A 27,701-nucleotide genomic window follows, 5' to 3' on the forward strand; every position below is an offset into this window, starting at 1 on the left:
CTAAACTCTACTGAACTTTCATTCACGAGCACAGGTTTTTCAGATAAGGTTTTGCATACCAAGCAGGCCGGAGGAGGGAGGGTTTCTCTGGATGGGCTCAGCCATGTTGTCTTGAATACGTTGCCAGACCTGCCACTCGAAGCGAGGATGCAGGATGTAGAAGGGCTGCATCGGATGAAGCCTCCTGTATCTCTGGTACTGGGTGAAGATGGGGTAGTCTGTTCTGTTGTACCACTATAAGGGGGGAGATATATAACTATTAAAGTGTATTTACTTTTAAAACAATGCACTGTAGGTTTCCATTTTGGTTTCTGTACACAACTGGTAGTTACAGATCATGTGAGAGTAAGAGGAAGAGAAAGTTGAGGAAAAAACACTGCATGTGGTAAATTAGGACATTCAAAGTCAAAAATAGGACTTGTTCGTAGAGTTAAGGGAAGTTCTTTCAAAATGTCGTGAATGCATCATTAATCAAATCAAGATTTTTTATAGCCCCAAATCACAAGAAATGCCTCAAAGGGAAGTACAAAGCAAACGAAAGTTAAGACAAAAACAAAATACAAACGTCATAGCATAAAAATTATAAGAATATTATACAACATAATACAACAACATAAGTATTGCCATGTGATAAAAGCATGTGACTGAAGTGATGGTAATGGTGAGCCGAAACTAGGTGATGGAAGCTAGTTTACAAGGAAGACAGATGCGAAGAGATGGGTTTTGAGTTTGCTTTTAAAGGAATCAACGGAAATAGCTTTGTGGATATGAAACGGAAGACGATTCCAAAGGAGAGGTGCTCTGAATGAAAAGGCTCGTGAAAATTGGTCGTGATTGATTTTGGTAGCCTGGAGAAAAGTGAATTGCACTGTAGGTTTAAATTCTGCTTCCTGTACACAACTGGTAGTTACAGATAATGTGAAAGTAAGTGGACAAGGGAAAGTTGAGGCAAAAAACACTGCGTGTGGTGAATTAGGACATTCAAAGTCGAAAAAATGACTTTTCTTAGAGTTAAGGGATGTTTTTTCAACATGTCGTGAATGCAGCATTACCTGTAGTCGGCACAGGTAATTACTTGTATGAAAACACACCTGAGAGAGGTCAGCAGAGAAGGGGGCGGGATCCCAGGCCACCAGAGCACCTGAGCTGTACAGAGAGCTGGACAGGAAACGGTGGTCATCAGACGCCATCACCTTTTAACACAAACAAAGGCATTATATCAATTTCTAAAGCACACCCTTTCAGTAACTGTATGTTTTGAGCATGTCAGTGTGTTTACCTGGGAGTTGATGAGGCGGATTGTGGTTTTTGAACCGACATCCTTCTCGAAGCCGGTGGTCGGGGCGGCGTTGAAGCGCAGCACTGCATCATGGGAGTCTGTAATTTAATAAATAGCCTTTTTAGAAGAAGTGGAACTTGATTAACACGTTTTCTGTTTCGACGTCTGTAAATTACTTTGAAGGTTTTTTGAACACAAGAAAGTGCAGACGTCCAGATGTTGGTAATTGGAGTCAAATATTTTAAAGGTCACCTATTGTGCAAAATCCACTTTTTCATGCTGATCAGATTTTGGCCACTTTATGATGTCATAGCGATTGTTTGGCTTGTGTAACCATTAGCTAATCACCAACTAAGGTAACTCCCCCACCTTATCACCTGAGGTGCCGCTCACATGGGAACGTTTGCGTTTATGCACAGTATGCGTTTTCAAAAAAGTATTCCGTTCACACGTATTCGTTTAATTTGACGTGTTTGTTCACACGAGAACGCTGGAAACGCTGTAGTACATATGCCGGGACTGTAAGTGGCGCTGTACTTCCACACGAGACCGCTCGAAAGCGCTGGACACGCTGTAGTACATATTCCGGGCTTGTAACTGGCGGTGTAACTTCCACCACAAAATACACCAAAGGCAGCGAAGAAGACCCCGGAGCATGGTTGCCCTTCTGTTTATGCCCCGCAATGGATTTAGCAACATGTAGTAGTTCATTTAATGCTCCATGTCCACTTGTTGCTGATGGTTGTGGTAGAGGAGCTGTAGATTTTGCACTAACATCTGTAGCATGCATGGTCGAGCTGTAGATGTTGTACTAACATCTGTAGCATGGTCAGTAGCAGTAGCACTAGCAGTAGCTACTGACAATGCTACAGCAGTGAGCAGCAGAGGTGGGGAGAGGCGGGGCTATGGCTTCATCTATCGGGAAATGATCGTATAGAGGCGATTACACGGAGCCGTTTGACCCCCCAGAGCGTTTCGTTTGCAGATCTATTTACCTTGGGACCCGTTATCGTTTGTGGGGTCCGTTTCTATCGTTTTGTTACGGCCTCGTGTAAATGAGAGGGCTATACGCAAGAGAAACCATACGGATCCAGCCTGTTTCGTTCTCGTGTAAACGGCACCTGAATCTCCTCCTAGAGCACATTTAGGCACTTTCACGCCAAGTACTTTGACTAAAAAGGTGGTGAAAAGGTTCTCATGAAAAAAGTTCTAGTTCCGGTTTTTCTTGGTGTGAACGCAACATTTCAAGAACTATCGGAACTATACTGGGAAAAGTACTCCGGTGTGAAAGCGCCTAATATGATCTTTTTAACCAAATATCTCTCAGAGGGGCGTGGGGAGGGGCTCCTTATTTTCATCTAAAGTAACAGGCAGAGAATCAGCACTTTGGAAACAGGGCTGAAACAGAGGGGATTATGGGTAATGCTGCAATGATCTGTTTGGTGTTTGGAGCCAAACACTTCAGAGACATGTTTTGTATATATCTGAGACCTATAATATATTGATGAAGAACAGTATAATAGGGGTCCTTTAATACAATAAACAGAATGATGAAAAAAATATATCTCGCCTATCTCTTTGCCAAGTCCTGAGTAGCGCAGCGACCCTGCAGACGACACCACAGCGCAGGTCCTGTACGGGCCGAGGTCAGAGGTCAGCTCACTCATTGGCAACTGGGAGGCCCAGGGCAGAGATGAGAAGGGCTGGAGGTCAGAGGTCAACGTCTCCACCTCTACGTTTTCCTTCATTTGGCAGAGAAGTTTAGGACCACTCAGCTTGGGCCGGCTGGACACACCGCCAGGACCGGAGAACTCCACTCCGTACTTATTCGTCGCCTGTCCGAAAAGACAAATCAAAGACCAATTAAGTGTATTATGTGGGGCTAATTACAAAGAGGATCCCTACCGCTAATGTTCAAGTGGAGTTTGTTACATTCTGACATTTGAAATTTCTCTAGAGAGCTCATTTACAGATTGAACATTAAGTGCTTTATGTCACAGGAGGAAGTGTCTGAAGTGAACTTGAACAGAACAATCATTAGAGAAGCTAAAAGTAGAGATGCACCGACCTTGCATATTAAAGCCGATACTAACTCAAATAGATGAATTGTGAAAAAAGCAGGATATCAAAAATGTTGTTCAGAAACAGGTTTATTACCAGGTAGGTTGACACATACGAGAAATTTGACTTGGTGTCGTGGTGCATACATAAAACAGGGTTCTTACACCTTTTCCAAAGTCAAATTCAAGCACTTTTCAAGCATTTTCAAGGTGCATTTTCCAGCTTTTCAAGCATCTTACAGCTGTTGTAAATTACATATTTATATACACATACTCAAATGATTATTTCCCTACCTCACATTAAATCAGATGTTCTTTATGCTATAAACAACCAAATGTGTGTTTCGTGATAGCCTTCTACACGAGGATGAAAAATTAAAGAAAAGAAAACTAAGTTTAATATTTCAAAATTAGTGATCTGTACGTAGACTGGGCATCCCATATAACCTGGCTGAGCCAATATAAAACAATCAGCCAAATAACTTTTCAATACATTATTGATTACTATTTTTGAGGTACTTTTAGGTTGGCAGTAAACATAAGTCAGAGGTAAATGGTGTACTTTTCCTCCACTACATGTATTTAATACCTTTAGTTACTTTACAGATGTGGATGAAGGATGTGAAATATAATCAAGTGTTAAATCAGACTTTAGTTCCACCTGGAGTAAATCCACAAGCTACCCTGCAGTATACAAAGTCATTCAGACTAGCTGCACCTTTACCAGCTTTGAGAACACTTTAATGATCAATCAATATAAAACATATCATATATATTATTCTGAAATGGACCAATCTGGACAATGACTACTTTTACTGTCGCTACTTTAACTATATTTTGATGAGAATACTTTTCTACTTTTACTTGAGGAACATTTTGAATGCAGGACTTTTACTGTGACAGAGTATTCCTACACTCTGGTACTTCTACTTTTACTCAAGTACAATATCTGATTACTTATTCCACCTCTGGTAGTGAATTGTAGCCACAAAATCATGCAGAGCTGCATAAAAATAGACTCACAATGGTAACAAGTGGAAAATAATATTTACAAATGTGTACAATGATTTGTAGGTAATGTTGACTACTCAAGACACCTGACAAATACATATTCAAAGGAAGACTGTGTTCATTCTACAATTACATGGGATTAAAGCAAAATGTAGTTTTACTTGTATAATACTTCAATTTTATATAAAAGACAGTTTGTTTTCATCTGTTTTCAAATAAACAAAGTATTGGCTTTCAGAATATTAAACTTGTTTCAGCAAATTCAGATGATAAATACAACTTTGAAGCTTGTAACGGCATAATTACAAGCAGAGAACGGACTAATGTATCACAGCAAGCATAACAACAGCCGGTGTTTCCTTGTGAGTGTTTCCCCGGTACACAAACGCAAAAATACACAAACACACTCGCGAGCTTCCCCCAGACCAGTAATACAAATGAAAATGTGTCTTCGGGTCAATGTGACTGATTTCGATAGAGCAAGTCACATTTGGTTTAGGCACGAAACATACTACCAGTAGAAATACATTGCTTTCAAAATCGCTCTGTGTCGAATCAATAGATTATATTTTGTGACTATAACACGAAATGCTGTGAGACTGGGTTGAATTACAAGTGAGTGCTTCATCCTCTGAATACCACAGAATGGCGACTGTAACGCACATATTAACATAGGTACGCTCCTCTGAAATGATTGTCCCCTGCAATTATTATTATCCCTCAATCGAGTTAGCTATTCAGCTCGCTAACGTTAGCTTAAATAAACGTAACATGCAACGTTAGCCTAATCTAAAATGCTCTACTACGGCGTACCTTTCATGTGGCTCGTCAGCGCAGACTCTCGCATCGTTATTTTTGCAAACTTTGCAGGAGGCTACTCGTGGACTTGACCCTCGTCTTAGCCATGGCTTGTATTTGTCTTCTGCTAGCCAACGCTTGTTGAAACTGCAACCTCCTGGCATACTGTCATCTCACTCTCATCAGAATGCCCAGGTCACACGTAACGCAAACACTTGCAGGTCGCGCGCATAGCGCGGGAAGGCCTGAGCGGAGCTGTTTTATGTAAAAGCGAAGCAATTATTTTCTTTTAATCTAAAAGCGAACTATTCAGTCAGACAGAAATTCATTGTAAAAGTAAAGCGTTTACATTTTCAAGCACTTTATCTCAATTTCAAGCACCCTTCCCAAAATTGAAGCACTTTCCCAACCTTGAAAACACCACGTCAAATTTCAAGCATTTTCAAGGATTTCAAGCACCCGTACGAACCCTGATAAAAGTAAAACAAACATTAAAAAACACAGATAGCGAACTATTTTAAGAAAACTATAATAACATAAATAAATTAAATAAAAAAATATATAGTAAAATTAATTATTTACATGGAAATAGATGCAATAATATATAAAATATGTGCAGTAAGCAAACCAGATATTGTTGTACTCAAAATGTTACAGCATTAAGACTTCCAGTAAATAATAAAGTCTTACCTGATAATTCTGCACCACCTTTCTCAGTCTGCTCCCCAGCATGTTACTGGACATCTCGTCGTCCCACACCTCTCCCAGAAGCCCATGAGGCCCAAAAAACTCTGCGTCCCCCCCTTTGGCACTCAGCTCGCCTCTATGCCGGCCTCCAAACAGGGTTTCCAGCGCACGCGTTAAAGGGCGCGGCAGCAGGCGAGAGAAGAACCCGGAGTTGTCCCGCTCTTTGGGCTTCCTCTTTGGCGACGAGTCTATGGCTTCGTGGGTTTGGTTCGGAGAGGAGAGGACAGGGATTGGACGGTGAGGGTCACCTGGGACGACCCCTGGCATCTTCTGGGGGTCAATGTACATCGGCTTAGCTCCGCCGCGCAGAACCTGAGGGAGTCACAGGGAAAATTGTTTGAAAACCTGTCAGGGAAACATCCAGGGGGCGTATTCATAAAGTGGAAATCACATTAGCTCTAAGACTAGAAGTAAAATGATGTGAAGTATACAACACAAAACATTACTAATGGCCCTCTGCTTAGATGTCACAATGTATGTATTTAATATATATTATGTTATCTCTTTTTGTTATTTGTGGATGGTTAATGTATTTGACTAAATATTCATGTTGTTGTGTATGCCCTGTAAGCACATAATTTCTTAAAATGCACCAAAAAAAGAAATCAAATGATCTGATCAACTTTTCCTCAATTAAGGAGCCACTCTTTGGGTTACACAATTCAGCTTTCATCAGCTTGTTTTAATACCCAACATAATAATAATAATAATAATAATAATAATAATACTTTAGATTTATATTGCGCTTTTCCTTGTGCTCAAAGCACTTTACAAGCAAGTAAAGAAGAAAAATAACAACAAAAGTGCTAAGCTAGGTGGAATAAGGGCGAGGGGTTAGTGGATTAGTTGAAGGCAAGAGTGAAACGGTGAGTTTTGAGGGATTGTTTGAATGCAGCCGTCGATGGTAAGTAACATCCTGGGTTGAGCGGGTAAATGAGTTTTGGCCGATGATTATGAGTTGAACATGTCAGTGAAACTTTGTGACTGACCTTGATAACCGAGTGTGCTCGAGGCTGAGCCCGGGTTCGCGCTCGGACCCCGAAGATGGCGTCGGTGACAGGGACGCTGTTTTCTGCACAGATGGCGTAAAGCAGAGCCATGGAGATGCAGAAGAAGGCCATGCAGAGAACTCCACGACGAGCCCGACGCCTCATCCGCCACAGCAGGCTGACTCGGTCCATCGCTGCCCCGGGGATCTGAGGAGGACACTCACTGTGAGTACATCAAACACCTCAGGAATATATTTAACAAATAAAGTAAGAGAGCAACTTAAGTGTTGATTTATATGATCAAATGAGAACTGACATTTACAGTTTTGACATTTTACTACATTGTTTCCAAATATGTGACTTAAATAAAAAAGTGTAGTTTTAAAAGAGAAATGAATTGACTAAAACTTGTGTCTTAAGTGTTGAGTCCTTTGATCAATTGATAACTGACATTTACATTTTTGACGGTTTAATAACATTTTCTTAAAGGTCCCATGTCATGGCTATTTCTACTGATCATAATTCCATTGTTGAGTTCTACTAGAATAGATTTATATTGTGCAATTTTCCAAAAACGACCGACCTTGTGGGACCTTATTTCGGGAAAATTATGCATTGAAGTCAATGGAGAGAGAAAACGTATCTTTCAATCCCGTTTGAATTCTGCCATGAATTGCACATATGATGTTTATCAATCTTAAAAAATCATTTCCATGTCAAAAAGTCAGTTTGTCATAAAATTGTTGAAATATAAGACAATGAAAAATATGCAACTAGAAAGACTACAAATCCCAGAGTAAATGATGTCATAATTGTTTTCCTCCACTGAATATAAGAGATAGGTAAGATAACTCATGCTATATTTGAACAATATATTGTAGGGCCATACCTACAGTATATAAAGTATATAAATATAGTTTTTTTTTCAAAACACCAAAACAGATCCTGCGTTTTAGCCATGCCTCATTTAGCTCTATATGCTCTTTCCAGCGCTGTTTTTGCAGGGGGCTGATTCTGTGAGCTGCAGCTGACCACGCCCCCCTGCAGGAGAGGGGAGCCTGCTTTGAGATCAGCTGCTGGGCTGCAGCGGGGAGAAGAGGGGGAGAAAAAGAGATCTCCGTCCTCCGTGTTTTATTCTTATAGAAGTAAGAAGAGAAGTAACTGGGCAGAAATCCTCCTTTTTACGCAGCGGTCCAGACCTAGACATCAAACGGCGACACGTATTCAGTTGCCAGTTACTTTGGCATTAGGGCAGGGATATTTAGATACTTCCCAAAGTTTGACTTAATGAATTGTGCTACTTTTAAAGCAAGCAACGATGTTTTCAAATCTGTAATCAAAAAGCTCCTAAAAAACGCTATCGAAGCAGTTCCTACCGTTGCTACGTTAGTTCAAACGGTAACAACGGAATATTTTTCTTAGCGGATGCATGTCATTTTAAATAAATACAACTTTTTTAAATTAAAAAAATCATTTTCTAAATCCATAAAAGCATTTCAATTAATATTGGGAGTCATGTCGTTACTTTGTTGAGAATGTGGCCATGTAATAAGCGGGATAATGTGCAGCGACGCGGTCATTATGGGGAAAATAACACCTTCATGCCGATCTAGATCCCTCGGCTTCGCGTCGGCTCCTGATCAGCCTGTCGGTGTTCTTTTCCCCATAATGACCGCGTCGCTGCACATTATCCCTTACATATGATTATATAGAGTCATTATTCATTTGTTTTAAAGCAGGAGGCGCAAACGCTTGCCTCGGGGAGGGAGAAAAAGAGCGACAGCGGAGAATAAACAGAAGGGCAACCATGGCAACCATGCAAGGGAAGTCTTCTTTGCTGCTTTTGTGGCAGACTACAGCGCCACTTACAGGCCTGGCATATGTACTACAGCGTCTCCAGCGCTTTCGAGCGGCAATGGCCGGCCGTGGCCCAACCTTTCATTCCCCTGATAGGTGGAGAATTGACCAATAGCCGTAGCGCCACTTTACTGACGTCAGTAAAGTGTTCAAATCTGGATCAGTCTGTATCAGATCCGTTGCAGCCCCTTTTTTAGAGATTTGGGTATGGAGGAAAATAGAGAGGTAGGTATGGTAGGTCACCTTTAAGTAACCCAAAATGTTAAACAGTAAGAGTAGTAGTTATATTTCGTGAACCCTTTGAAGAGTACTGTCACACCGGTGTGATCATTCTATAATACACGGTTTAAGCCCAGATGCCCCCGGGGGAGAAATGCTAACGCTACATTAGCATCGACGATCTTTTGTACTTCATGCTATCTGCACAAATGGTTAACATTGAACATTAAAAAGATCAGGCTGTTCAGGGAGAACCGAAGGTAGTCAGGCAGCTTTGCATGACATTCTTCTGGACGTGTTTCATTGTGGTGATAGTGAGGGTAGTCAATAGGCTTGTTTGAGATGAGCGAGACCGACGCAGACCTGCGCAATTGCGATCGCCGTCTTGCTAGTGCGTTGCATGATGGTTAGTAATTTTGTCCGACTTGCTCTGGAGGCTCGCCTACATGAGACGTTGAAATCTCGCGGGACAAAGACGCCGGCAGCCTTGAGAGCGAGGCGGCGCAGTTTCTCTCCACGGGCTGCGGAAGCAAAATGCTTGATGGGAAACGACTCGCTGGTATCTCGAGCTGAGCGCTCATTGGTGGTTTGTACCCCGTGCTGCTGATGAAACTCTCCAATTGGCTCGGCAAAAGTTTGTTGTTGTTTTGTGTCAGTTTTACGTCGCCACTTCCAGTCACATTTTTCATCATTGTTCCACAATGTTTATCATCATGAAATTCATATCTATATATTTTATACTATACTTGCACTGCTTACCGTTTTCATACTTGATATATCTTAGCATATTCATACACACTGTTCATACTGCTCACAGGCTGCTGTGTATATCTAGTGTATTCATACCCCTCACTGTTTATTCATCATTCAATTAATTCTATATTTTATTCTGTGGATTGTGTACATTACTTTTCACTTTACTGCTTGTTGCACTCCTGGTTAGAAGCTAAACTGCATTTCGTTGTCTCAGTACCTGTAATATGTGCAAAAACAATACAGTTGAATCTAATCTTGAGCAGGAACAAATGTATTTACTTAGTACATATCTAACATTAACGATTAAATACATTTGTGCATTCTTTATAAATGCAAACTGGTCAAGACCACTGACGGAAGTAGTTTTGAAAAGTAATAAGTGGTTCTGTCTTTTACATGTAGGATTCAACCCCCCTTGTATTGATTTGTTTTAAACTGAACAGACACTTGAGTCATTCATTTGTAGTGATATAATAATTGTGGGATTTCTATTGCATCCACTTCATCTGCAACGAAGAACGCCAACGCAATTTCCGCCATTTCAAACCGAGTCAAGCCGATTCCGAGCTGTCCGACTTCAGGCGAGCTTTTTGAGACCTCCCCCGGCTGCAATCGGCTATTCTCGTCTACTTTCGAGGCGAGCCGCAGCTCATCTCAAACAAGCCTATTAGCTGCTACTAGAGTGTATGACAGCTTCCGGTTCCAGGGCATTCTGGCTACGCATCACTCATTCACCAATGGGTAATGTTTAGATGGGAACTTCCCCTCGATTCTATTGGCTCCAACGGTTAAAAAGAGGTGTCAATCATCAAAATCGACCTAGAAGTGTTTTGTTTTTTTTAACTTACATTTTTTTACTATGTTCAATCTGAATTTACTTTAAAAAAAAAAAAAAATCTATATTGATTCTGACTTTTCTACATCCAACTCACAGGTTTATCATTGCTTTGAGAAAAAAGATTCTTAATTTACCCCTTTTTAGAAGTAAAGATATAGTCAATAGTTCTGGGAATGTCATTTTCGAGCCTGAGACCTGAAAAACAGGCTCGGGGCTAAACAGTTTAAATGACCGCTACCTCCTTTAAACCAACAAAAACAGGTTTTCTAACTGAATCATTGCTTCTAATCCTGGAAGTAAGTGAGCAAAACAACAAAGAAGAATTAGGACATGGGAGTATGCCATCGCTGCCCCGGGTGTTGGGTGAAACCAGGCAGAAAGAGCAGGCAGAGGGGGGAGGGAAAAGATGGCTTGATTCATCAGATGATAGAAAAGAGGAGGGGAAGCCCCACGGGAGTGAGAAAATGAGAGCAGGAAATGACGAGAGTCCATTACTGGAGTCAGGTTGCCCTTTTATCCCACAATGCATTTACAGCCCACACATCGAACCAGACCATCGGTCACATATAATGCTATTAAATCATGTTAAGGATTATTTATGACCATTTAATAATAACATAAAGGAGAAGATGTAACAGACAGGCAGTTCGATATTAAACATTGGAAAGTCATGGTAGTTTGATGACTACTGCTTCAAACATTACACTTCTTCTCAGAGAAACTGCATTTCCCCACGGGGATTAATAAAGGTCCATCTTATCTTATCTTAGAGTCATAACTTAGACAAGTGAAAACCCACAAACATGACACATACATTTTTAGATTGCATGTAACACTTACAGAGAGTATAATTATCTCTGCCATATACTATGAATCAATGTAACGTATAACGTGGAGGGTATAAATCCAGTGTTTCAGTGACAGTTATGCAAACAACCACAAACGCACTGATAACAGGAACTGCTACTAGCGAATTGTGCATTATTCTAATAAAGCAACATACAACTAAATGTGAACATTCAAGGAAATTAAAATGTAGCCCACAGTGAGCCTCACTGACAACACCATGCTTCCTGTTTACAACCCCACAAAGCCCACACGTCATAGTATCTGTCATTCCAAAATGTAGAGCATTATTATCCCTAAGGTAAAAGAAAGACAGAGAATAAAAGGATTGACTAAATCAGTAATAATAACGTGAATATTAAAAGACAATCTGATTGTGATCTGAGCTGGGTTTCTTGGAGAAACCTGACATACTAACCATCATCATCCTCCAAAACCCTCCAGGAATTGTAACGTTAGCCCAGCGCCTGAGCTAGTGCTGAGGAGTGAGGCTTAATCTCACACAAAATAGGAGTGATACAGTGAAATGTAATGACTAAGCCAAAATAAATCTCTGCAGGAAGGAAGGAGGTCTAACTTGACTCAGCATTAAGGTCAGCAGGTGGAAGAATGCAGCCTATTTTTCTTTATTTAGTTTCACCTTATCACGTTATCTATGACAAATTACTTTAAATTAAATCTGCTGAATATAAAGCTGTTCTTATAATTTTATTTACCTTTTCTTACATTTTAAACCCTTTTCCCACTGCACAAAGAAACACTTACACCTAATGTATGGCTTTAGCATTCAGTGGGACAAGTTTAAAATTGGCCTTCCTATCTGCAGTAGTCACGATATTTATTAGCTCAGATAGGCAATGTTTGAAACATGACAGCCATGTGGACACGCTACGTTTCAATATAAAAACAATATATTGTTAACATCCCTCTCATCCCTGACATAACAAAAACCTGTTTTGCCTGACCATTCGTGACATCAAATGCCATCAAATGTCCTCTTAAAAGCTTCAACAACACAGCTAACAGGCTAAACGCGACACGAAAACCTCCGTTAACCTCCGCAACTCTCGGAGGACATCCCTCCAGAGGAATGGTCGGCAGGGGGGGGGTTCAGCTTGTTCTGGGTCTGCTCTGGGGGGATTTTACCCCATCTGGCCTGGGAAGACCTTCAAATGCCCCAGATGCATCAAGAGGAAGTAGCCAGAGATGGAAAAAGTGCACACATCCTTTACTCAAGTAGAAGTACTCGTGTTTAAAAATGGTCACGATCCTAATGTTATGTCACGTTTGTTAGTTTTGTATGTCTTGTTATGGGTGTTGTTTTGTAATTCTGTTCTCCCTGTCTCTTTTCTTCCTTCTGGTGTTTTTCCTCCTGTGTCTTATTGTCTAATTGTGTTCACCTGTTGCCCTTGTGTTTCTATCTCCCCTGCCCAGCTGTTTCTTGTCCCGTGATTACCCTTCTCTGTATTTAGTCTTGTCTCTTCCTATGTTCCCCTGTCGGTTCATTGTTTGTCTTTCCCTTCACGTCACGCTCCATGTTTGTCCCTGAAGTTTTTTGATCCCCTGGTTTGGTAAAGTTAAGTTTGTTTCTTGTTTTCTTTTTGTCATCGGCTTTTGTAAATAAAGCTCGCTTTTTGTTATCCCTTAAAACCCGCTTATCCTTTTTAATTCTGCATTTGGGTCCTACCTTTTCCGCAATCATTACAAAAATACTCTGGTAGAAGTACTGACTAAACTTCTTTACTCAAGTAAAGGTAAAGAAGTATGGGCTTCGAATCGTACTTAAGTAAAAAGTACCCATAACTACCAGCTGTTTTAAAGAGTACCTGACCTCCCTTTATATTAATAGAACAATAATGTCATTGTTAGCTAATGAATGTTTCCATGCTGAACAACGGCAACATGACAACGTTTTCATTGGTCCCTCTTCTTTAGAGAAGACCAGGAAATGATGGATACACGGATCGTGTTCAAATCAATAGGCACGCAATGACTCTAAATAATAATGATCACGCCACCAAACACACATTCAAACTAAAGGAACCAGCCTGTTTGGAAAATGTAAGAAGTAGAGAGTACAGGTATTTGGGTTCAACATGTGAGAAGTAGAAAGTACAGGTATCTGTGTTCAAAATCTAAGAAGTAAAAAGTAGTGGAGTAAATTACTGATACCAGAAAAATTTGCTTAAGTACAGTAATGAAGTATTTGTACTCCACTACTTCCCACCTCTGGAAGTCGCTAAGTGAAAAACGTCCAGCGTAACCTGTTTAAGCGTCAGCTAACGCATTATTTGTTACTAGAATTTGATTAAATCTAAATAACCAACCCTGGATACAGTAGTAAACATAATACCAGTTTTCTCTTTTGCTACACAACGGAGAGATATAGACCAGAGGAAGACAGAATTCTATAACACACGCCAGACCCTATGGAACAACAATGCACACATGGCTGCCCATTTTGCTGCATTCGAGAGCAAAGAACTAACAAAATCAATTTGTTCCTGCTGTGTTATTTCTATACATCCAGCAGCTGGTTAACACACAGCCAGAGGCACAGAATACTCTGTACGGTCAGACACACGGCTGCACCATGAAGAGCAAACCACAGTAGCTTTAATTGAACTGTCTATATAACATAAAAAAACGTTATACTAATCTTTATTTAAAGGCTTAAAAAATACGTTAGGACTCTTTTGGAGGATAAACTGTTTAAAGAGGGTACTTTTATGTAATAGTGACTTTTTGTCATCATTCTCAGATAGGATTGATGGTGATATCCAATTATTGAATCTGGTGATTAACCTAGGGTTGCAATAAACGATCATTCTCAGTATGCCGCACGCTGTGTTGATGTGATCGTTGCTTAGAAACGGGCTGCTGCCTTTACGTTTCCCCTCATGTCCTCTGTGGATAGAAACATATGAACACTGTCAGCTCTCAGTGTTGTACTATAACATTTCTTAAAATACTGAAAAAGCCTGAGGTTATGCCTTAACATTTACTTTACTTCTTTTGTCTCACCGACAGCCAACATCTTGACAAAATGGTTATGTTTTTAACCAGAAAAGACTAATCAAACCACACTAAAGAGCGGTCCACACCAAAAACGATAGTGTTTGGACCCAAATGAAACAATCAGAAAACCAGGAACGGTTGAAATTGTGTTTAATATCAAACTCTTCAGGTACAGGGCAGGTAGCCAAAGTAACAAGGAAAGTATACCAAGTCCAAACGAGCATGTTCCAGGCAAAAGGTGATCAGGAAACACCCTCAGCCACAGATAGGAACAAAGGACGCAGAAGCATATCTCAAGTTGGGGGACACAAAGCTAGGTTTACCGGAATTCAGATGAAACAGGCAAGTCAGAGGCAGACAGAGGAAATCAGTCTGTAAAAAAGTGCAGGAGAGTCTTGCATGAGTGGCGAAGAACAATCAGGCAGTGAGTGTGTAAGCATGAGGCTTATGACAGGCTTGATTGGGAATGAGATGAGGAGCAGAGGTGAGCTAATGAAGTGGGAGGGACAGTGGGGCGAGGGCGAGACGTGGTCTTGGAAAAGTACTGGGTTGCGGTAAAAAAAAAAATGGGGATATGGAGACGCGTGAAGGAGAATTAATCAGGACACACACACACACACACATTTCCTGTGTTTATTTATGTTCCAACACACATTCCAGACAAAACAATTGACTCTAAGTTACGGGAATCTCTCACTTTCTTGCAACACACACACACACACACACACACACACACACACACACACACACACACACACACACACACACACACACACACACACACACACGCACACACCTCGAGAAGGGTTACCTCTCACTTTCTCGCAGTAAATGCCCCTCCCTTACTTTCTCTCATGCAGTTATATTTGTGCCTCGCTCACATTTGATTCATTGACACAATGAGTAGGCGACCGATTAGGCGATTTTCTGTCAGAGAGGCTCTGGACAAATGTTTTGAACCAGAGGACGATGTCTCACAAATGGAAGACAACTGCGATCCAGACAATGAGCCTGACCAACAGTCAACAGACCAGGAAGCGGCCCCTGAGGGAGAGGAGCCCTGAATATTTATATTTCTCTAAATGTTCATTGAGGAAAACAGTATCAGTGTCTTATTTTATATTGGGAGGCGTGTGGTGCAGTGGGTTGTGCGTTGGTGTTCGGATCATGGGGTCACAGGTTCAAACCCCACTGCTGTCTGGGCAAGACACTTCACCCCAAATTGCTCCTGTGGGGATTGACCACAGTATTGAGTATGTAAGTTGCTTTGGATAAAAGCGTCTAACAAGTGACATGTAATGTAATATTCATCACAGTGAAAGCTGAACTTGATGGGCCCACCGGTGGGTCCGGACCATATACCGTAGTTGAAAGTACACAATGAAACACTGACTTGCTTGTATCAAATCAATACATCCCATACATCATTTGAATGGGAATAATCTCAGCTTTAACAATAACTAAAGCAAATCCATCTCCAGTAAACACAGCCTACATGGCAAGCATTTTTATAATGTACAGTAAGCACTATCTTTGAACTTACTGCAAAATTATAACATGAAATTCACCCCTGGTGTCATTGTCTCTGCCACCCCTTGATTATACTTGCGTTGACTGTTCAAATGAGATATCAACCGTCAAAATTGGATAAGGGGTTCCAGAGATAAGCTGTGCGGTCAATTTTGACCAAAAATAGTATGGGAAGGAGACCTAAGCAAGAGAAGGGTTAAGTACCCAGGATGATGAAACTTGTGATGCGTGATCGCACACACACTCCTGTCCACACATATTAAACCAAATGACTCCCAATGATTATGATTGTAAGAACTATCAAAACAGTGGCAAATAATATTGTAGTTGAATTTTCAACAAAATAACTGAATATACAAAGACTTCAGGGACTTTCTCTATCGAGCTTGTTGACCTCAAACCCCTTGAACTCAGTCTAAAAAAAACAACCCTCTCCAATTCCAAATAAGATGAAACAAAGTGACTGAAAAGCCGGGAAATATTTCAATGAGTGACTGCAAGGGAAAATAAAAAGATTTTGGGGGGAAACAGCTGCTTCCGCTTTGCTTCGATTGAACAAAAGAACTGTCCGCACACTTTTATTATCTCTTTGATCACGATTTGGATCAAGCAGTTTGAATATCTGGTACACAGTGACTCTCTAAGGATATATCTGTTCCATCATACCTGACCTCTTGCCAACTCTCAGCTACCTGGCATGATCACATGAACACTTGTTTGTCTGTGACAAAGTGTTACCTATTAATCTTAGTGAGACACCTTGTTGGCAATCAGTTACTAAGAGTACATCCACTAGTTATGGAGTAACATTATAAATCATTTGATATCTTTATATGTCTGTATCCACCTGATGAAAGTGAGTCTGATAATCATTCTCTTTTAGCTCAGTTTTTGGTCTCTACAAACTCCAGAGGGAAATATCCGTCTCTTTAGCTGCTAATTGTCCCACTAAGTTTCCCGGCTAGTCTTTAACTGTGTCTCTGCTTTTGAGCAGGTAGGGTAAACGGGCTTTTTATGCCTTCATTTTCTGAAAACAACACTATGACAGTGGTGAAAGTAAAACAGAACAGAATTGTTGCAGGCTGGACGGAAAAACAATAAGCCAAAAAACTAACTGTTAAGTCCCATAAACCTAAAGAGCTGTACAACACATAATCATTTAGATAGACAGAGATAGACATACTTCATTGTCATTTCAACAAGACACAGAGTGTACTATTAAAACTACATTTCGTTGTACTGGCTTACAGGAACAGGACAATATAAAAACTTGCTAAAATTGTACATATAAATAAACAATAGCGACGTGGTGCTGATAAAATTAAAGATAAAGTGTGCGTTTAAAATATAAAGACTTACTATACATATAAATAAAATAGACATACTATATAGAAAATATGTGCGCTTTACACAGCGTAATGTAATCTCTATGTCTACTTAATTTAATTTAATACATATATCAAAAATAAAGATTATATCTGCTTTATGTTCTGCAGTTTTGAATAAATATATAAGTACATTACAGGTTTGGATCACCTGCAAAATGTGGCTCACACAGCTGTGGTACTAAAAGGATGTGAGAATGTGACGCCTGAATGAATGAAGCGGCTGCAGAGCTTCATAGCCTCAGACAGATGGTGTTGTTACAGATATCTGCTTAAAGAGTGCGCCATAAATCCCCTGCCTTCACACACACAGACAGTCAGCCAGAGATGTGTGTGTGTGTATTATGCATGGATTTATGGAGCCATAAAGTACTCAAGATTAAAAGGTAGTTGCGGCAGTGTGTGTGAGTGTGTTTTAATCTGGCCTGGCAGAGTGAGAGGGAGTTAGATGGTTATGTGTGTGTCAGCAGCAGCAAAGCTCTGAAGCTAACGTAGAGGTTGGAATGGTCGAATGCAGCGTGACATTTATGTCTTTGGCCAATCAGAAATCCAGCTTCCCCAGTGAATAACCTTTTAATGGCAAAAGATAATAAATGATGCCGACATGATTACACTTACTAATGGAAACTGAATACTCGGTACTGCGTGCCGAGTCTGATGGGTGTCATTGGTTTGCAGATATTTGGTGATTGAAAAGCAGGGCTTGATGATTTTAGAAACATATGTGAACATTGAATATTGACAATGTTACTTGCGATAAATAATCAGATATTAAAGTTCTGCCTTTCTGCTTCTTTTACAATACAAACTCGCTCGGGTCTGTCATTAACCCGCATGGTTTTTCATATCACTGCTACGCTGACGACACCCAACTAATTCTGTCCCTTTCCCCGCTCAGAGACCCAGGTCGTCGCACGCATCTCTGCTCTCGGTGGATGTCTGCTCATCACCTCAAGCTCAACCTTGACAAGACTGAACTGCTTTTCCTTCCAGGAAAAGATTGTCCCACTCTTGACCTGACAATCAACATCGGCACCTCTGTTGTTTCCCCGACTCAGACTGCAAGGAATCTGGGTGTGACCCTAGATAACAAACTGTCCTTCACTGCAAACATTGCTGCTACAACCCGCTGCTGCAGATACACTCTTTACAACATCAGGAGGATACGGCCCCTCCTGACCCAGAAAGCGACGCAGGTTCTGGTCCAGGCTCTCGTCATCTCACGCCTAGACTACTGCAACTCCCTCCTGGCTGGTCTACCTGCATGTGCCATCCGACCTCTGCAGCTCATCCAGAATGCAGCGGCTCGTCTGGTCTTCAACCTTCCTAAATGTTCCCACACCACGCCGCTCCTCCGCTCCCTTCACTGGCTTCCTGTAACTGCTAGAATCTACTTCAAGACACTGGTACTTGCGTACCATGCTGTGAATGGATCTGGCCCTTCCTACATCCAGGACATGGTTAAACTGTACACCCCAGCACGTGCACTCCGCTCTGCATCAGCCAAACAGCTCGCTGCACCCGCACTGCGAGGGGGACCCAAGTTCCCATCAGCAAAAACACGTGGGTTTGCTATCCTGGCTCCAAAATGGTGGAATGAGCTCCCCATTGACATCAGGACAGCAGGAAGCTTACACATTGTCCGGCGACGACTGAAAACTCATCTCTTTCGACTCCACTTCGAGCGATAGAATTACTAACAAAGCACTTATATACTAATAAAGGACTGGCTTATCTAAAGCCAGTTGAGTAGCACTTGAAATGTTTGGATCTATGAAACCTGATGTACTTATATGATTCTGTTTTCTTCAAGGTTGTATCTTCCTGGTCGAATGCACTTATTGTAAGTCGCTTTGGATAAAAGCGTCAGCTAAATGTAATGTAATGTAATGTAATGAATAAAAAACACTTAATTGCTGATGCTTTTAAATTTGACACAAAAGGCATTTCATTTATTTAGTTGCAGTTTTCTACCAATACTTTCTCCCCTATAACAAAGTGCATCATTTCAGTTTCTTTGCAATCAGGTATTATACAAGTTTTGGTTTTGCCCCAAGGACAAATCAGAAAATCCCCAAAGTCATTGAGATTATTTATCTGTTGACAATCACTTCCTGTACCACATTTAATGACAATCTGTCCAATAGTTGAGGACGAACTAACATTAACTACCCTGAAGCTACGCCACCAGCATGAACTCATAAACGAGTCCAGTTTGAAGCGACACAGGCCAAGATATCCCGGCTTTTAGTCCCAATATGGGTCAGGTTCCACGGCTCTGTTTAGTTTTGACTTATCGCTGTAAATGCACCCAGCTGACTGTGTTTTGAAGAATGTCTTTTGACAGATGGGTTGCAGTTAAATCTGCATAATTCATAATACTGTCGGTGCATAAGTGCAGCAAATGTATCATGACACAGACAGTAACTGTTACTACTGATGAGTCATCTTCATATCTTCACTCAAAAAACACATTTCTCCGACGAGAGCCACCTGAGTTTTGAATACTGACACCAGAGGCCTGTACTACGAATCCAGTTCAACCTACCCTGGACATGTTTGAGTTAGCTGGCTTAACTAACCCAAAACAAACGCAATCTCGCTAAGCGGTCCTACGATTCTGGTTATCAACTCGGTAATTCAGTGCGCGTTCACATGAAAGGGGCGGGGTTAGCAACATTTGACCAATCACAAACATGGACAAGCGTACTGACAGCGCAGCGTCATACTTCCTGAATGAAAAGAAAACTGTAATATAATATAATATTATACAAATATTAGTTCAACTTTAAACATCCATGACTTAAACACTTTATCCAGGACAAAAGCAACATAGTTGCACCTGCAAGGTGAATACAGCTGGTACAAATATAAGTGTTTGAATGCGTACATTAACAGGTTTATGATATCACTGCCCCTTCTAAAACACGAGTGGATCTGGCTTTAATTACATTTGACTCGAGTGTTTCGTCAACTTAATGTGTTGCTTAAAGTAATACTTCTGCATATAGGCTACAATATGTGACACTGTAAGTGTTGCACGGCCAGATACGGCTCAGCTGACTCAGATAAGGAAATATATGATACATTATGATGTGATATGAATGATAATGGGCCACATCGAAGTCTGCACTCACAGTGCCGCAGACTGTACGTAATGTTACTTTGATCCGGTTACTTATGTTGTGGCAGATATTTAAGTAAGCTTTCTTAACGCTAATGTTATATTAGTCAGATTGCTCTGAAGATGGGAGGTGATATTCTATTAATGCTGATTTTTGCCGGCCGTCTTTCCTACAACTGCAGTTTTTCTGTATCCTCCTGTAATATGACTTGATAGCTTTAAACTCCGTACACGGAGCTGTAATTGGTCAGTAGGCGGTGCTTTCACTGAGTTGATCTCTTATCCTGGAACCAGGATAAGACCTGCTCCGGAGCAGGTTTGCTGTTCAGCACAAGTTACCATGGAGACCTAGCCTGGTAAGAAGAGAAGCAGCGTCGTAAGACTGGAAACCCAGAGTTAACCCTGAAGTTACCTCGCTAAGTGTAAATCCGGCTTGGTAGTACAGGCCTCAGGAAATGATGTTTGTTTACACTTTAAATTAGTGTAAACAAAATACTGGACTAATGACTGCAACTGATAAGTATGGGAATTTGTACTGCACAGTGACTACTTTCTCTTTAAGTACATTTTGATTTACACACTTTAGAAATGTTTTGAAAGCAGGACTTTTATTTGTACTAGAGTATTGACTATTTTTACATTAGTCATCTGAATATTTGTTCCATCACTGGCTTCACTTTAAATGGGCCTTATTATGCTTTTGGGGGTTTTTCCTGTTATAAAGGTTTGTGTGGTCTTCAAAGGCTAACATTTCTCCATCATACTCCCCCCCCCTCCTTCCTGAAATGCCTCCATTGGACTTCATCAAGATAGTGACATCACTATGTAACACTTGCACTTCTATTGGCTAGCGCTCCAACGCATTGTACGTGATAAGCTAAGAGGTGGGACATCTCTAAGCTGTTGACCAATCACAACAGAGCTAACCTAACCAATGGGAGCAGAAAAATGTCACAGTAGAGGCACAAAATACAAATATGTACCTGAAATTGAACATAACAGGGCCCCTTTAAATACATTGTGATGTTATTCATGGTTAATGCTTGCAGGATTTTTTGTTAGGAGCATTTTCACTGTGTGATACTAGTAGTTTTACTTCGGTGTAGCATGTGAATGCTTACCCGAGCACTGTGTTGAGAGTGGTGAACAGTGGAGATGTTACCTTGTAGCTCATGGTGTGTGCGCTGTTGCACGCTGTGTTGATGTGATCGTTGCTTAGAAACGGGCTGCTGCCTTTACGTTTCCCCTCATGTCCTCTGTGGATAGAAACAGATGAACACTGTCAGATCTTTATCTCGATAGCTTACTTAAATATTTCACTTCTACTTGCAAATCTACGAATAAAAGCCTTTTATCGTCTTATCTTTCAAATGGAAACAGATGTTCCTATTATATTTTGCATTTCATTTAACCCTCTTTTTCTTTTGTTTTTGCATTTCTACGCTGGTAAAATTCAACTTGTAAAATCTCTGTAATACTGTATTTATGACCAAATCTGAGGTGCTTGTACATGTACTTCTACTACTTTTTTACCATAATTTCACTATCTACTTCGACTCCTCGAGGGGAAATATTGTACTTTTTGCATAACTAAACTTATTTCATAACTAAACTTATTTCTGAGCTTTAGTTAATATTTACATGTCCGCATTGCATCATTGCATTTAAGAATACGTTTCATTATCTTACAGCACATATCTTAACTGTAAGTTACCCATTGTAAACAATCTACTTAACTACACTTATTTCAGAACTTTAGTTCGTTTAATTGAATTTATTCTGTTTTCGTTATATCCTCTCAGTGTTCATTTGTAATGGAGATTTAATGGATTTCCCACTAATTAATGGAAATGAAATGTACCTTTCAATAGTTTTTTTTAAGGATAACATATCACTGGATGACTGTAGACATGTTATACCTTTTGTGACTCAGGGAACTGCGTCACTATGGACTGATGGCTTTGGGCCGGGTGATTGTGCGTACCTGGGGCCCTGGGTTGTCCCTCCCCCCTCACCTGTGGCTAATTGTTTTCCCTCACCGGTGTTGGATTCCTGTTTATTTAAATGCTGTCTTTTGTTGTGCTGGAGTCAGTGTGTGTGAGCTGCTGGTGGCCGCAGGCTGGGCACGTGAGCAGTTTATTGTGACTGTGTCATTGTGTGTAATGTTTTAATAAATGCCCCGTCGGGTTATATTTTTGGATTCTCTGCCTCTGCCTGCTTGCTTGGTCGGGCCGCTCAACGGTCAGTCTCACACCTTTTAAATTCCAATTTTAAATGTTGCTTTTCTAATATAGCAGTTTGAATCTGTGTGAATGTGAAGGTCAATATTGATAAAAGCAGTTTTTGAGTTGAAGAAAAAAGCTGATATAAGCAAGCAATGCAACATGTCAAATGTAGAGATTAAATTATGGCTATAATAACATGAAATGCCTTGGTTGTAATTACAGAACTCAAACATGTGGTTTATAACTTCCTGTAAGACTTCCTGTGCTGTCAACATAGCTTTATTGTTGTATCACATTGCATCATAGGCGCTTTCACACCTTTTCACACTTCGCCGTACTTAGAACTCTTTAGTTCAGATGAACTAAAGAGCAGATCGCGTTCACACCGGAATAAGTCCCTGAGGGATGATTAGGCAAATGAAGCCGCTGACGTCACTTCTTCTTCTTCTGCTTTGGCAGGCCGCAAACAACTTCCTTGTATACTGTCACCCGAATTGCCCGGCCGGAAGTCCCGCAATGACAGAGAAGAGACTGTCAAGTTTGGCTGTACTCAGCATTGAATCGAAACACACTAAAGCTTTGGATCTTACTACTGATGCAGTTAGTCACTTCTTTAATGTTTGTTCTTTCTGATGTCAAGATTGTAACTGCAGTAAAGTTGTGGGGCGCTGAACTGTTCCTTTGATTCTTTTGAATTTTGATATATGATCGTAATTACTTGTCTTTCAAATTTGAAGGAGGGTGAGCAAGCATCTTGAGGAACATTCATCATTAACTTCTCCAAAAAATATAGTTTATTTAATAATAACACTGAATATGTGAATCATAACAGTGATTGACAGCTGATAGGAATGATATGATTGTTAATATTATCATATTAATACAGACAAATATCGATGAGACAGTTAATGAATGTACTTATTGCAGCAGTCTGTATATATGTGGTACCCCTGCTGGTCTAAGAGTGAAACAAACTCATTCAGTTATTGTTCATTTAAAATTCATTAAATTATGTCTGCCACCTTATATATTTATATTTAAAGGTGACCTATCATGCAAAATGCACTTTTGTACGTCTTTTATACATGAATATGTGTCCCCGGTGTTCCAGGGAACTCACCAAGTGTCAGAAAACACAACCACTCTATTTTCCTCCATACCCAAATCTCTAAAAAAGGGTCTGCAACGGATCTGATACAGACTGATCCAGATTGGAAACATTATATGTCGTCACAGAAGTTGCGCTACGACTATTGGGCCAACTCCACCAATCAGGAGGAGACAGCCACGGACATTGCCGTTCGAAAGTGCTGGAGACGCTGTAGTACATATTTCAGGCCACCAGATGGTGCTGTTCTCACAGAATCCGAGCATGAAAGACAGTGTTAAATTGAGGGAAATGAGGAATGGCTAAAATGCATGATCTGTTTGGTATTTTGAAAAATGAAAAGTATAAATATGCGTTATATAGGTATGGTCCTACACTATATTATTCAAATATAGCATGATAGGTTCGCTCGCTCTAATCGCTCCTATTGCATTGCTCTAAACGCTCGAGTTTCAACACGGCTGTCAGCTGTGTTTACTCGCATCATTCAAACAAGACGCGCTGGCTCGGGAGCTACAACTACAACAAAATGAACATATTTGACCGTGATTCAATTGTAATACACGTTCCTAAATGATGCCGAAGTAACAACACACTGATACCGGTTAGTAAAAACCATGAGTTAATGCTTGACAAGTCTGCAGACAAGACGGCAGGCTAGAAACCTTTTAAAATGCGTGTTTTCTGAATGGAGATCGGATCGACCAAGCTAAGCTAACGTTGTATATGCTCCGTCCACACTCATAACAACGGCCTACAGACATAAATAAACCAGCGACTGTATTCCACACAGACAGTCTGTGGTTTGTACTTGTTTAATTTTTGTCCAGTTTCTGAACAGATATGACGAGCTGGGAGCTCTGTGTGCTAACTGCTAACAGCTAACGGCTGATGTTTTCTGGTTGAACGTCAGTGACGGCAGGCTGAGATCCTCACCGCTGATTGGCTACCGCCAGATTGCGTCACGCAAATATGCCGCTCGAGTTGAAAATTTTTAACTTGAGCGTTTGTCGCGGCCCGCTTCAATCGCCTCAGTCGTGCCGCGGAATTCGCGTCCACCACTTCATGGTCGCCGTCGGAGCGAATTTGCATCTGTCCGCGTCTCTGCATTGACTTTACATGTAACCGCGCCGCCCCCAAACATCGCATCGCGTCTAGGGGTGGAACAACTAATCGACTTAATCGATTAAAATCGATTACCAAATTAGTTGCCAACTAATTCAGTCGTCGATTCGTTGGTGACGTCATCACGTGTGTTTTACGCGCCGTTAAGCTCCAACGTTATTGGTCTTTTTATCGGTACTGGAGACATTTAAAAAATATATGTCATGTATTATTGCTACAAAAACTTTATATTGCAGTCTTAGTGTCGCCAACTCGTTTCTAATATGCAAAAAGACAAACAAAAATGCGTCTATGATTTATTTTCGATCACACGAGATCTCTCTCCCCCGTCTGTGTACGAGGGGGTGGGGCAGTTTACACACACGCGGCTGCTACATGCAGCAACACACTGCGGAGAGAACGCGCTCCGAGGTGTGGTTACATTTTACCCGTCTCGATGTGGACAATGCTCTTTACCAAAAGTGCAATAAGAGTTTAGCATGTAAGGGTGGTAAAACGAGCAATTTGTCTAAATATTTAGCAAAAGTGCACCACATTCAGACGGAGGAATGCACCGGGTTCGACTGTCTTTCTAGTAGCTCTGTAGCCCCCCCATCCACGAGTAACGTTTCCACGTCAGGTGTTATGTATAGCAGCAACACACGGAGTTAACTCAATTATACAAACATGGGTTAATGATTAGAGGTAACTTACTTATTTATTTTGTTAAAGTTTCAGCTATTCTGTTTACAGTTCTGTCATTAGGTTATTTAATACGATTTGTTAAAATATTGTTTCTTTTGGTGTGAAATATTATTTATTTAAATTTAAATAAAAAGCAATGTTAATTTTGTTCAAAATGTGTTTAGTTAATTTAATAATATATGTATTTTTGAATCAAGTATTCATCTTTATTGTCTTCATTGTTAGTTTCCACATGCCTAAAACAACCTCAAGCTAAATCTAAAAGTTGATGGCTAAATAAGAGCATTTGAGAAATTGTGCAAGGCATACAGTAATAGTCCGAATAGTCGATTAATCGTTTCATTAATCGATAGATTAATCGATTATCAAATTAGTCGTTTGTTGCAGTCCTAATCGCGTCAGGTGTGAACGCACCATTAGCCTCTCCGCGTTTGTGCGCTGGGCTAATGCTAATAATGCTAATGCGAGGAAAATAAAATGGCGGCTTCACAAAACTTTTTGGGAGTTTTACAGGGCGTGGTTTGCATCCGCCCAGCCAATCAGAAAATGGGAACCTTTTTTCCCATGAAAGTACCTGCTCTCTAGCAGGGACTGAAAGGGGGTGAAAAGGTTCTCATGAACTAAGTTCTAGTTCCGGATTTTTTTGGTGTGAACGCACATTTTCGGAACTATATCGGAACTACACTGGGAAAAGTACTCCGGTGTGAAAGCGCCTATTGCGTTTAAGATTATGTTTAATTATCTTACATCTCTTAACTCTAACCCATTGTAAACTGCATCTTGATTCATCTTATCCTTACTGATTTACTGAAGCAACCTTTCCTTCTTTTATGACACCCCCCTTCATCAGCCTTTTTGATAAATGGAATTGTCTTTTATTTTTGTATTAAATTCAATTTTATTAAACAGATAATTGTGGAAATGCCTCTAAAATAACAATAATCTATATTTGTATACCAAAATAACGAGTAGTATTGCACAGTAACAGAGTACACATATCATAAGATACATACAGCAGTGCATAGGTGCAAAATAAGACATTAAACACAGGCCATCCTCAGACACCATGCAATCAGGATCATTACAGCAAGATACCTAGGTCGATGCATTGATATATTAATTGATAAACATACAAAAATGCATATTTATCTCTATGTTATTTATATATCTGTATTACCTTATCTAAGGTGTTGACTGTTGAGCTGTTATTCGTTGACCTGTGTTAAGTGATGCTCCTCCGTTACCGTGCCTCCAACCTGCGTTTCCTCTGATGTATCGTTGCTCCGGTACCGTTCAGGTTGTTGTTCCCGCCGCCATGTTCCCGGTAAGTCTCGTAACTCTCGGCCCCGCTACCACCGTCCGTGCGTCCGGTACGAGGCCTCTGTCGGTGTCCGGTGGCATTTGGATAAGCACGAACCGTATCTCTGCAAGTCCTCTCCTCTCTCTCTCTCTTCCACCGCGCAGAGTGCATCACCGAGCGTCAAGCACGCGATAACGAGACACGCGCGCTTCCTGCCAGACTTTCGAAATAAGAGCCGTAATCTGTTCAATTCAGTATCAGAATCAGAATCAGAATCAGAATACCTTTATTAGTCCCACAAAGGAGGTACATTGTTACGGCAGAAAAGAGACAAAGACTGCTTAATTTTACCTAAGCATGCATAAAAAAAAGTACTAAAGATACAAAATTAAGATATTATAGTTCTGAGGATTTAGCAGCCAGGTGTTTATATTGCACAGTTTTTAAGTGTTAATGATGATGTAAAGCACTTTGAATTGCCTCTGTGTCTGAAAATGTGCTATATAAATAAACTTGCCTTACCTTACCATATGACAATAAAACCTTAATGAGAATTGAATTATATATATATAACCAGCACGGCCCATAGTAGACCCCCCGAACACAACAACACAGACTATAACACCTCTTGTTGTTAAATACCAACTAGCAATATGTGCAACATGTTCCATATATATGTATGCCGTTAATAAGAAGACAACAGAGAGGAACACAATAAATAAACATAATGGAATAGCAGATTCATTAAAAACATGCATAAAAGAGATAGTTTAAAAACAACATTGTAAATACGGTAGGTGCT

General features: G+C 40.5%; 1 protein-coding gene across 4 annotated transcripts in view; it reads right to left on the reverse strand.

Annotated features, from left to right (window-relative positions):
- Positions 1–27,065, reverse strand: part of st6gal1 (ST6 beta-galactosamide alpha-2,6-sialyltranferase 1) — a 36,917-nt gene extending 9,852 nt beyond the window's left edge. The window contains exons 1-8 of one of the 4 annotated variants that reach the window (XM_079647809.1): positions 26,844–27,065; positions 21,620–21,713; positions 6,885–7,091; positions 5,839–6,207; positions 2,850–3,114; positions 1,280–1,377; positions 1,092–1,193; positions 60–234 (exon numbers count right to left, since the gene is read on the reverse strand). In XM_079647809.1, the coding sequence (XP_079503935.1) occupies positions 60–234; positions 1,092–1,193; positions 1,280–1,377; positions 2,850–3,114; positions 5,839–6,207; positions 6,885–7,091; positions 21,620–21,631 (1,228 nt within the window). In that variant the 5' untranslated portion in view covers positions 21,632–21,713; positions 26,844–27,065. Of the gene's footprint in view, positions 1–59; positions 235–1,091; positions 1,194–1,279; positions 1,378–2,849; positions 3,115–5,838; positions 6,208–6,884; positions 7,092–21,619; positions 21,714–26,776 lie in introns of all 4 variants that reach the window. The other 3 variants (XM_079647808.1, XM_079647807.1, XM_079647810.1) reach the window with 3 other exon arrangements.
- Positions 27,066–27,701: the final 636 nt, after the last annotated feature.

The sequence above is a fragment of the Notothenia rossii genome (assembly GCF_949606895.1).
Source record: "Notothenia rossii genome assembly, chromosome: 9".
NCBI classification, from domain to species: Eukaryota; Metazoa; Chordata; class Actinopteri; order Perciformes; family Nototheniidae; genus Notothenia; species Notothenia rossii.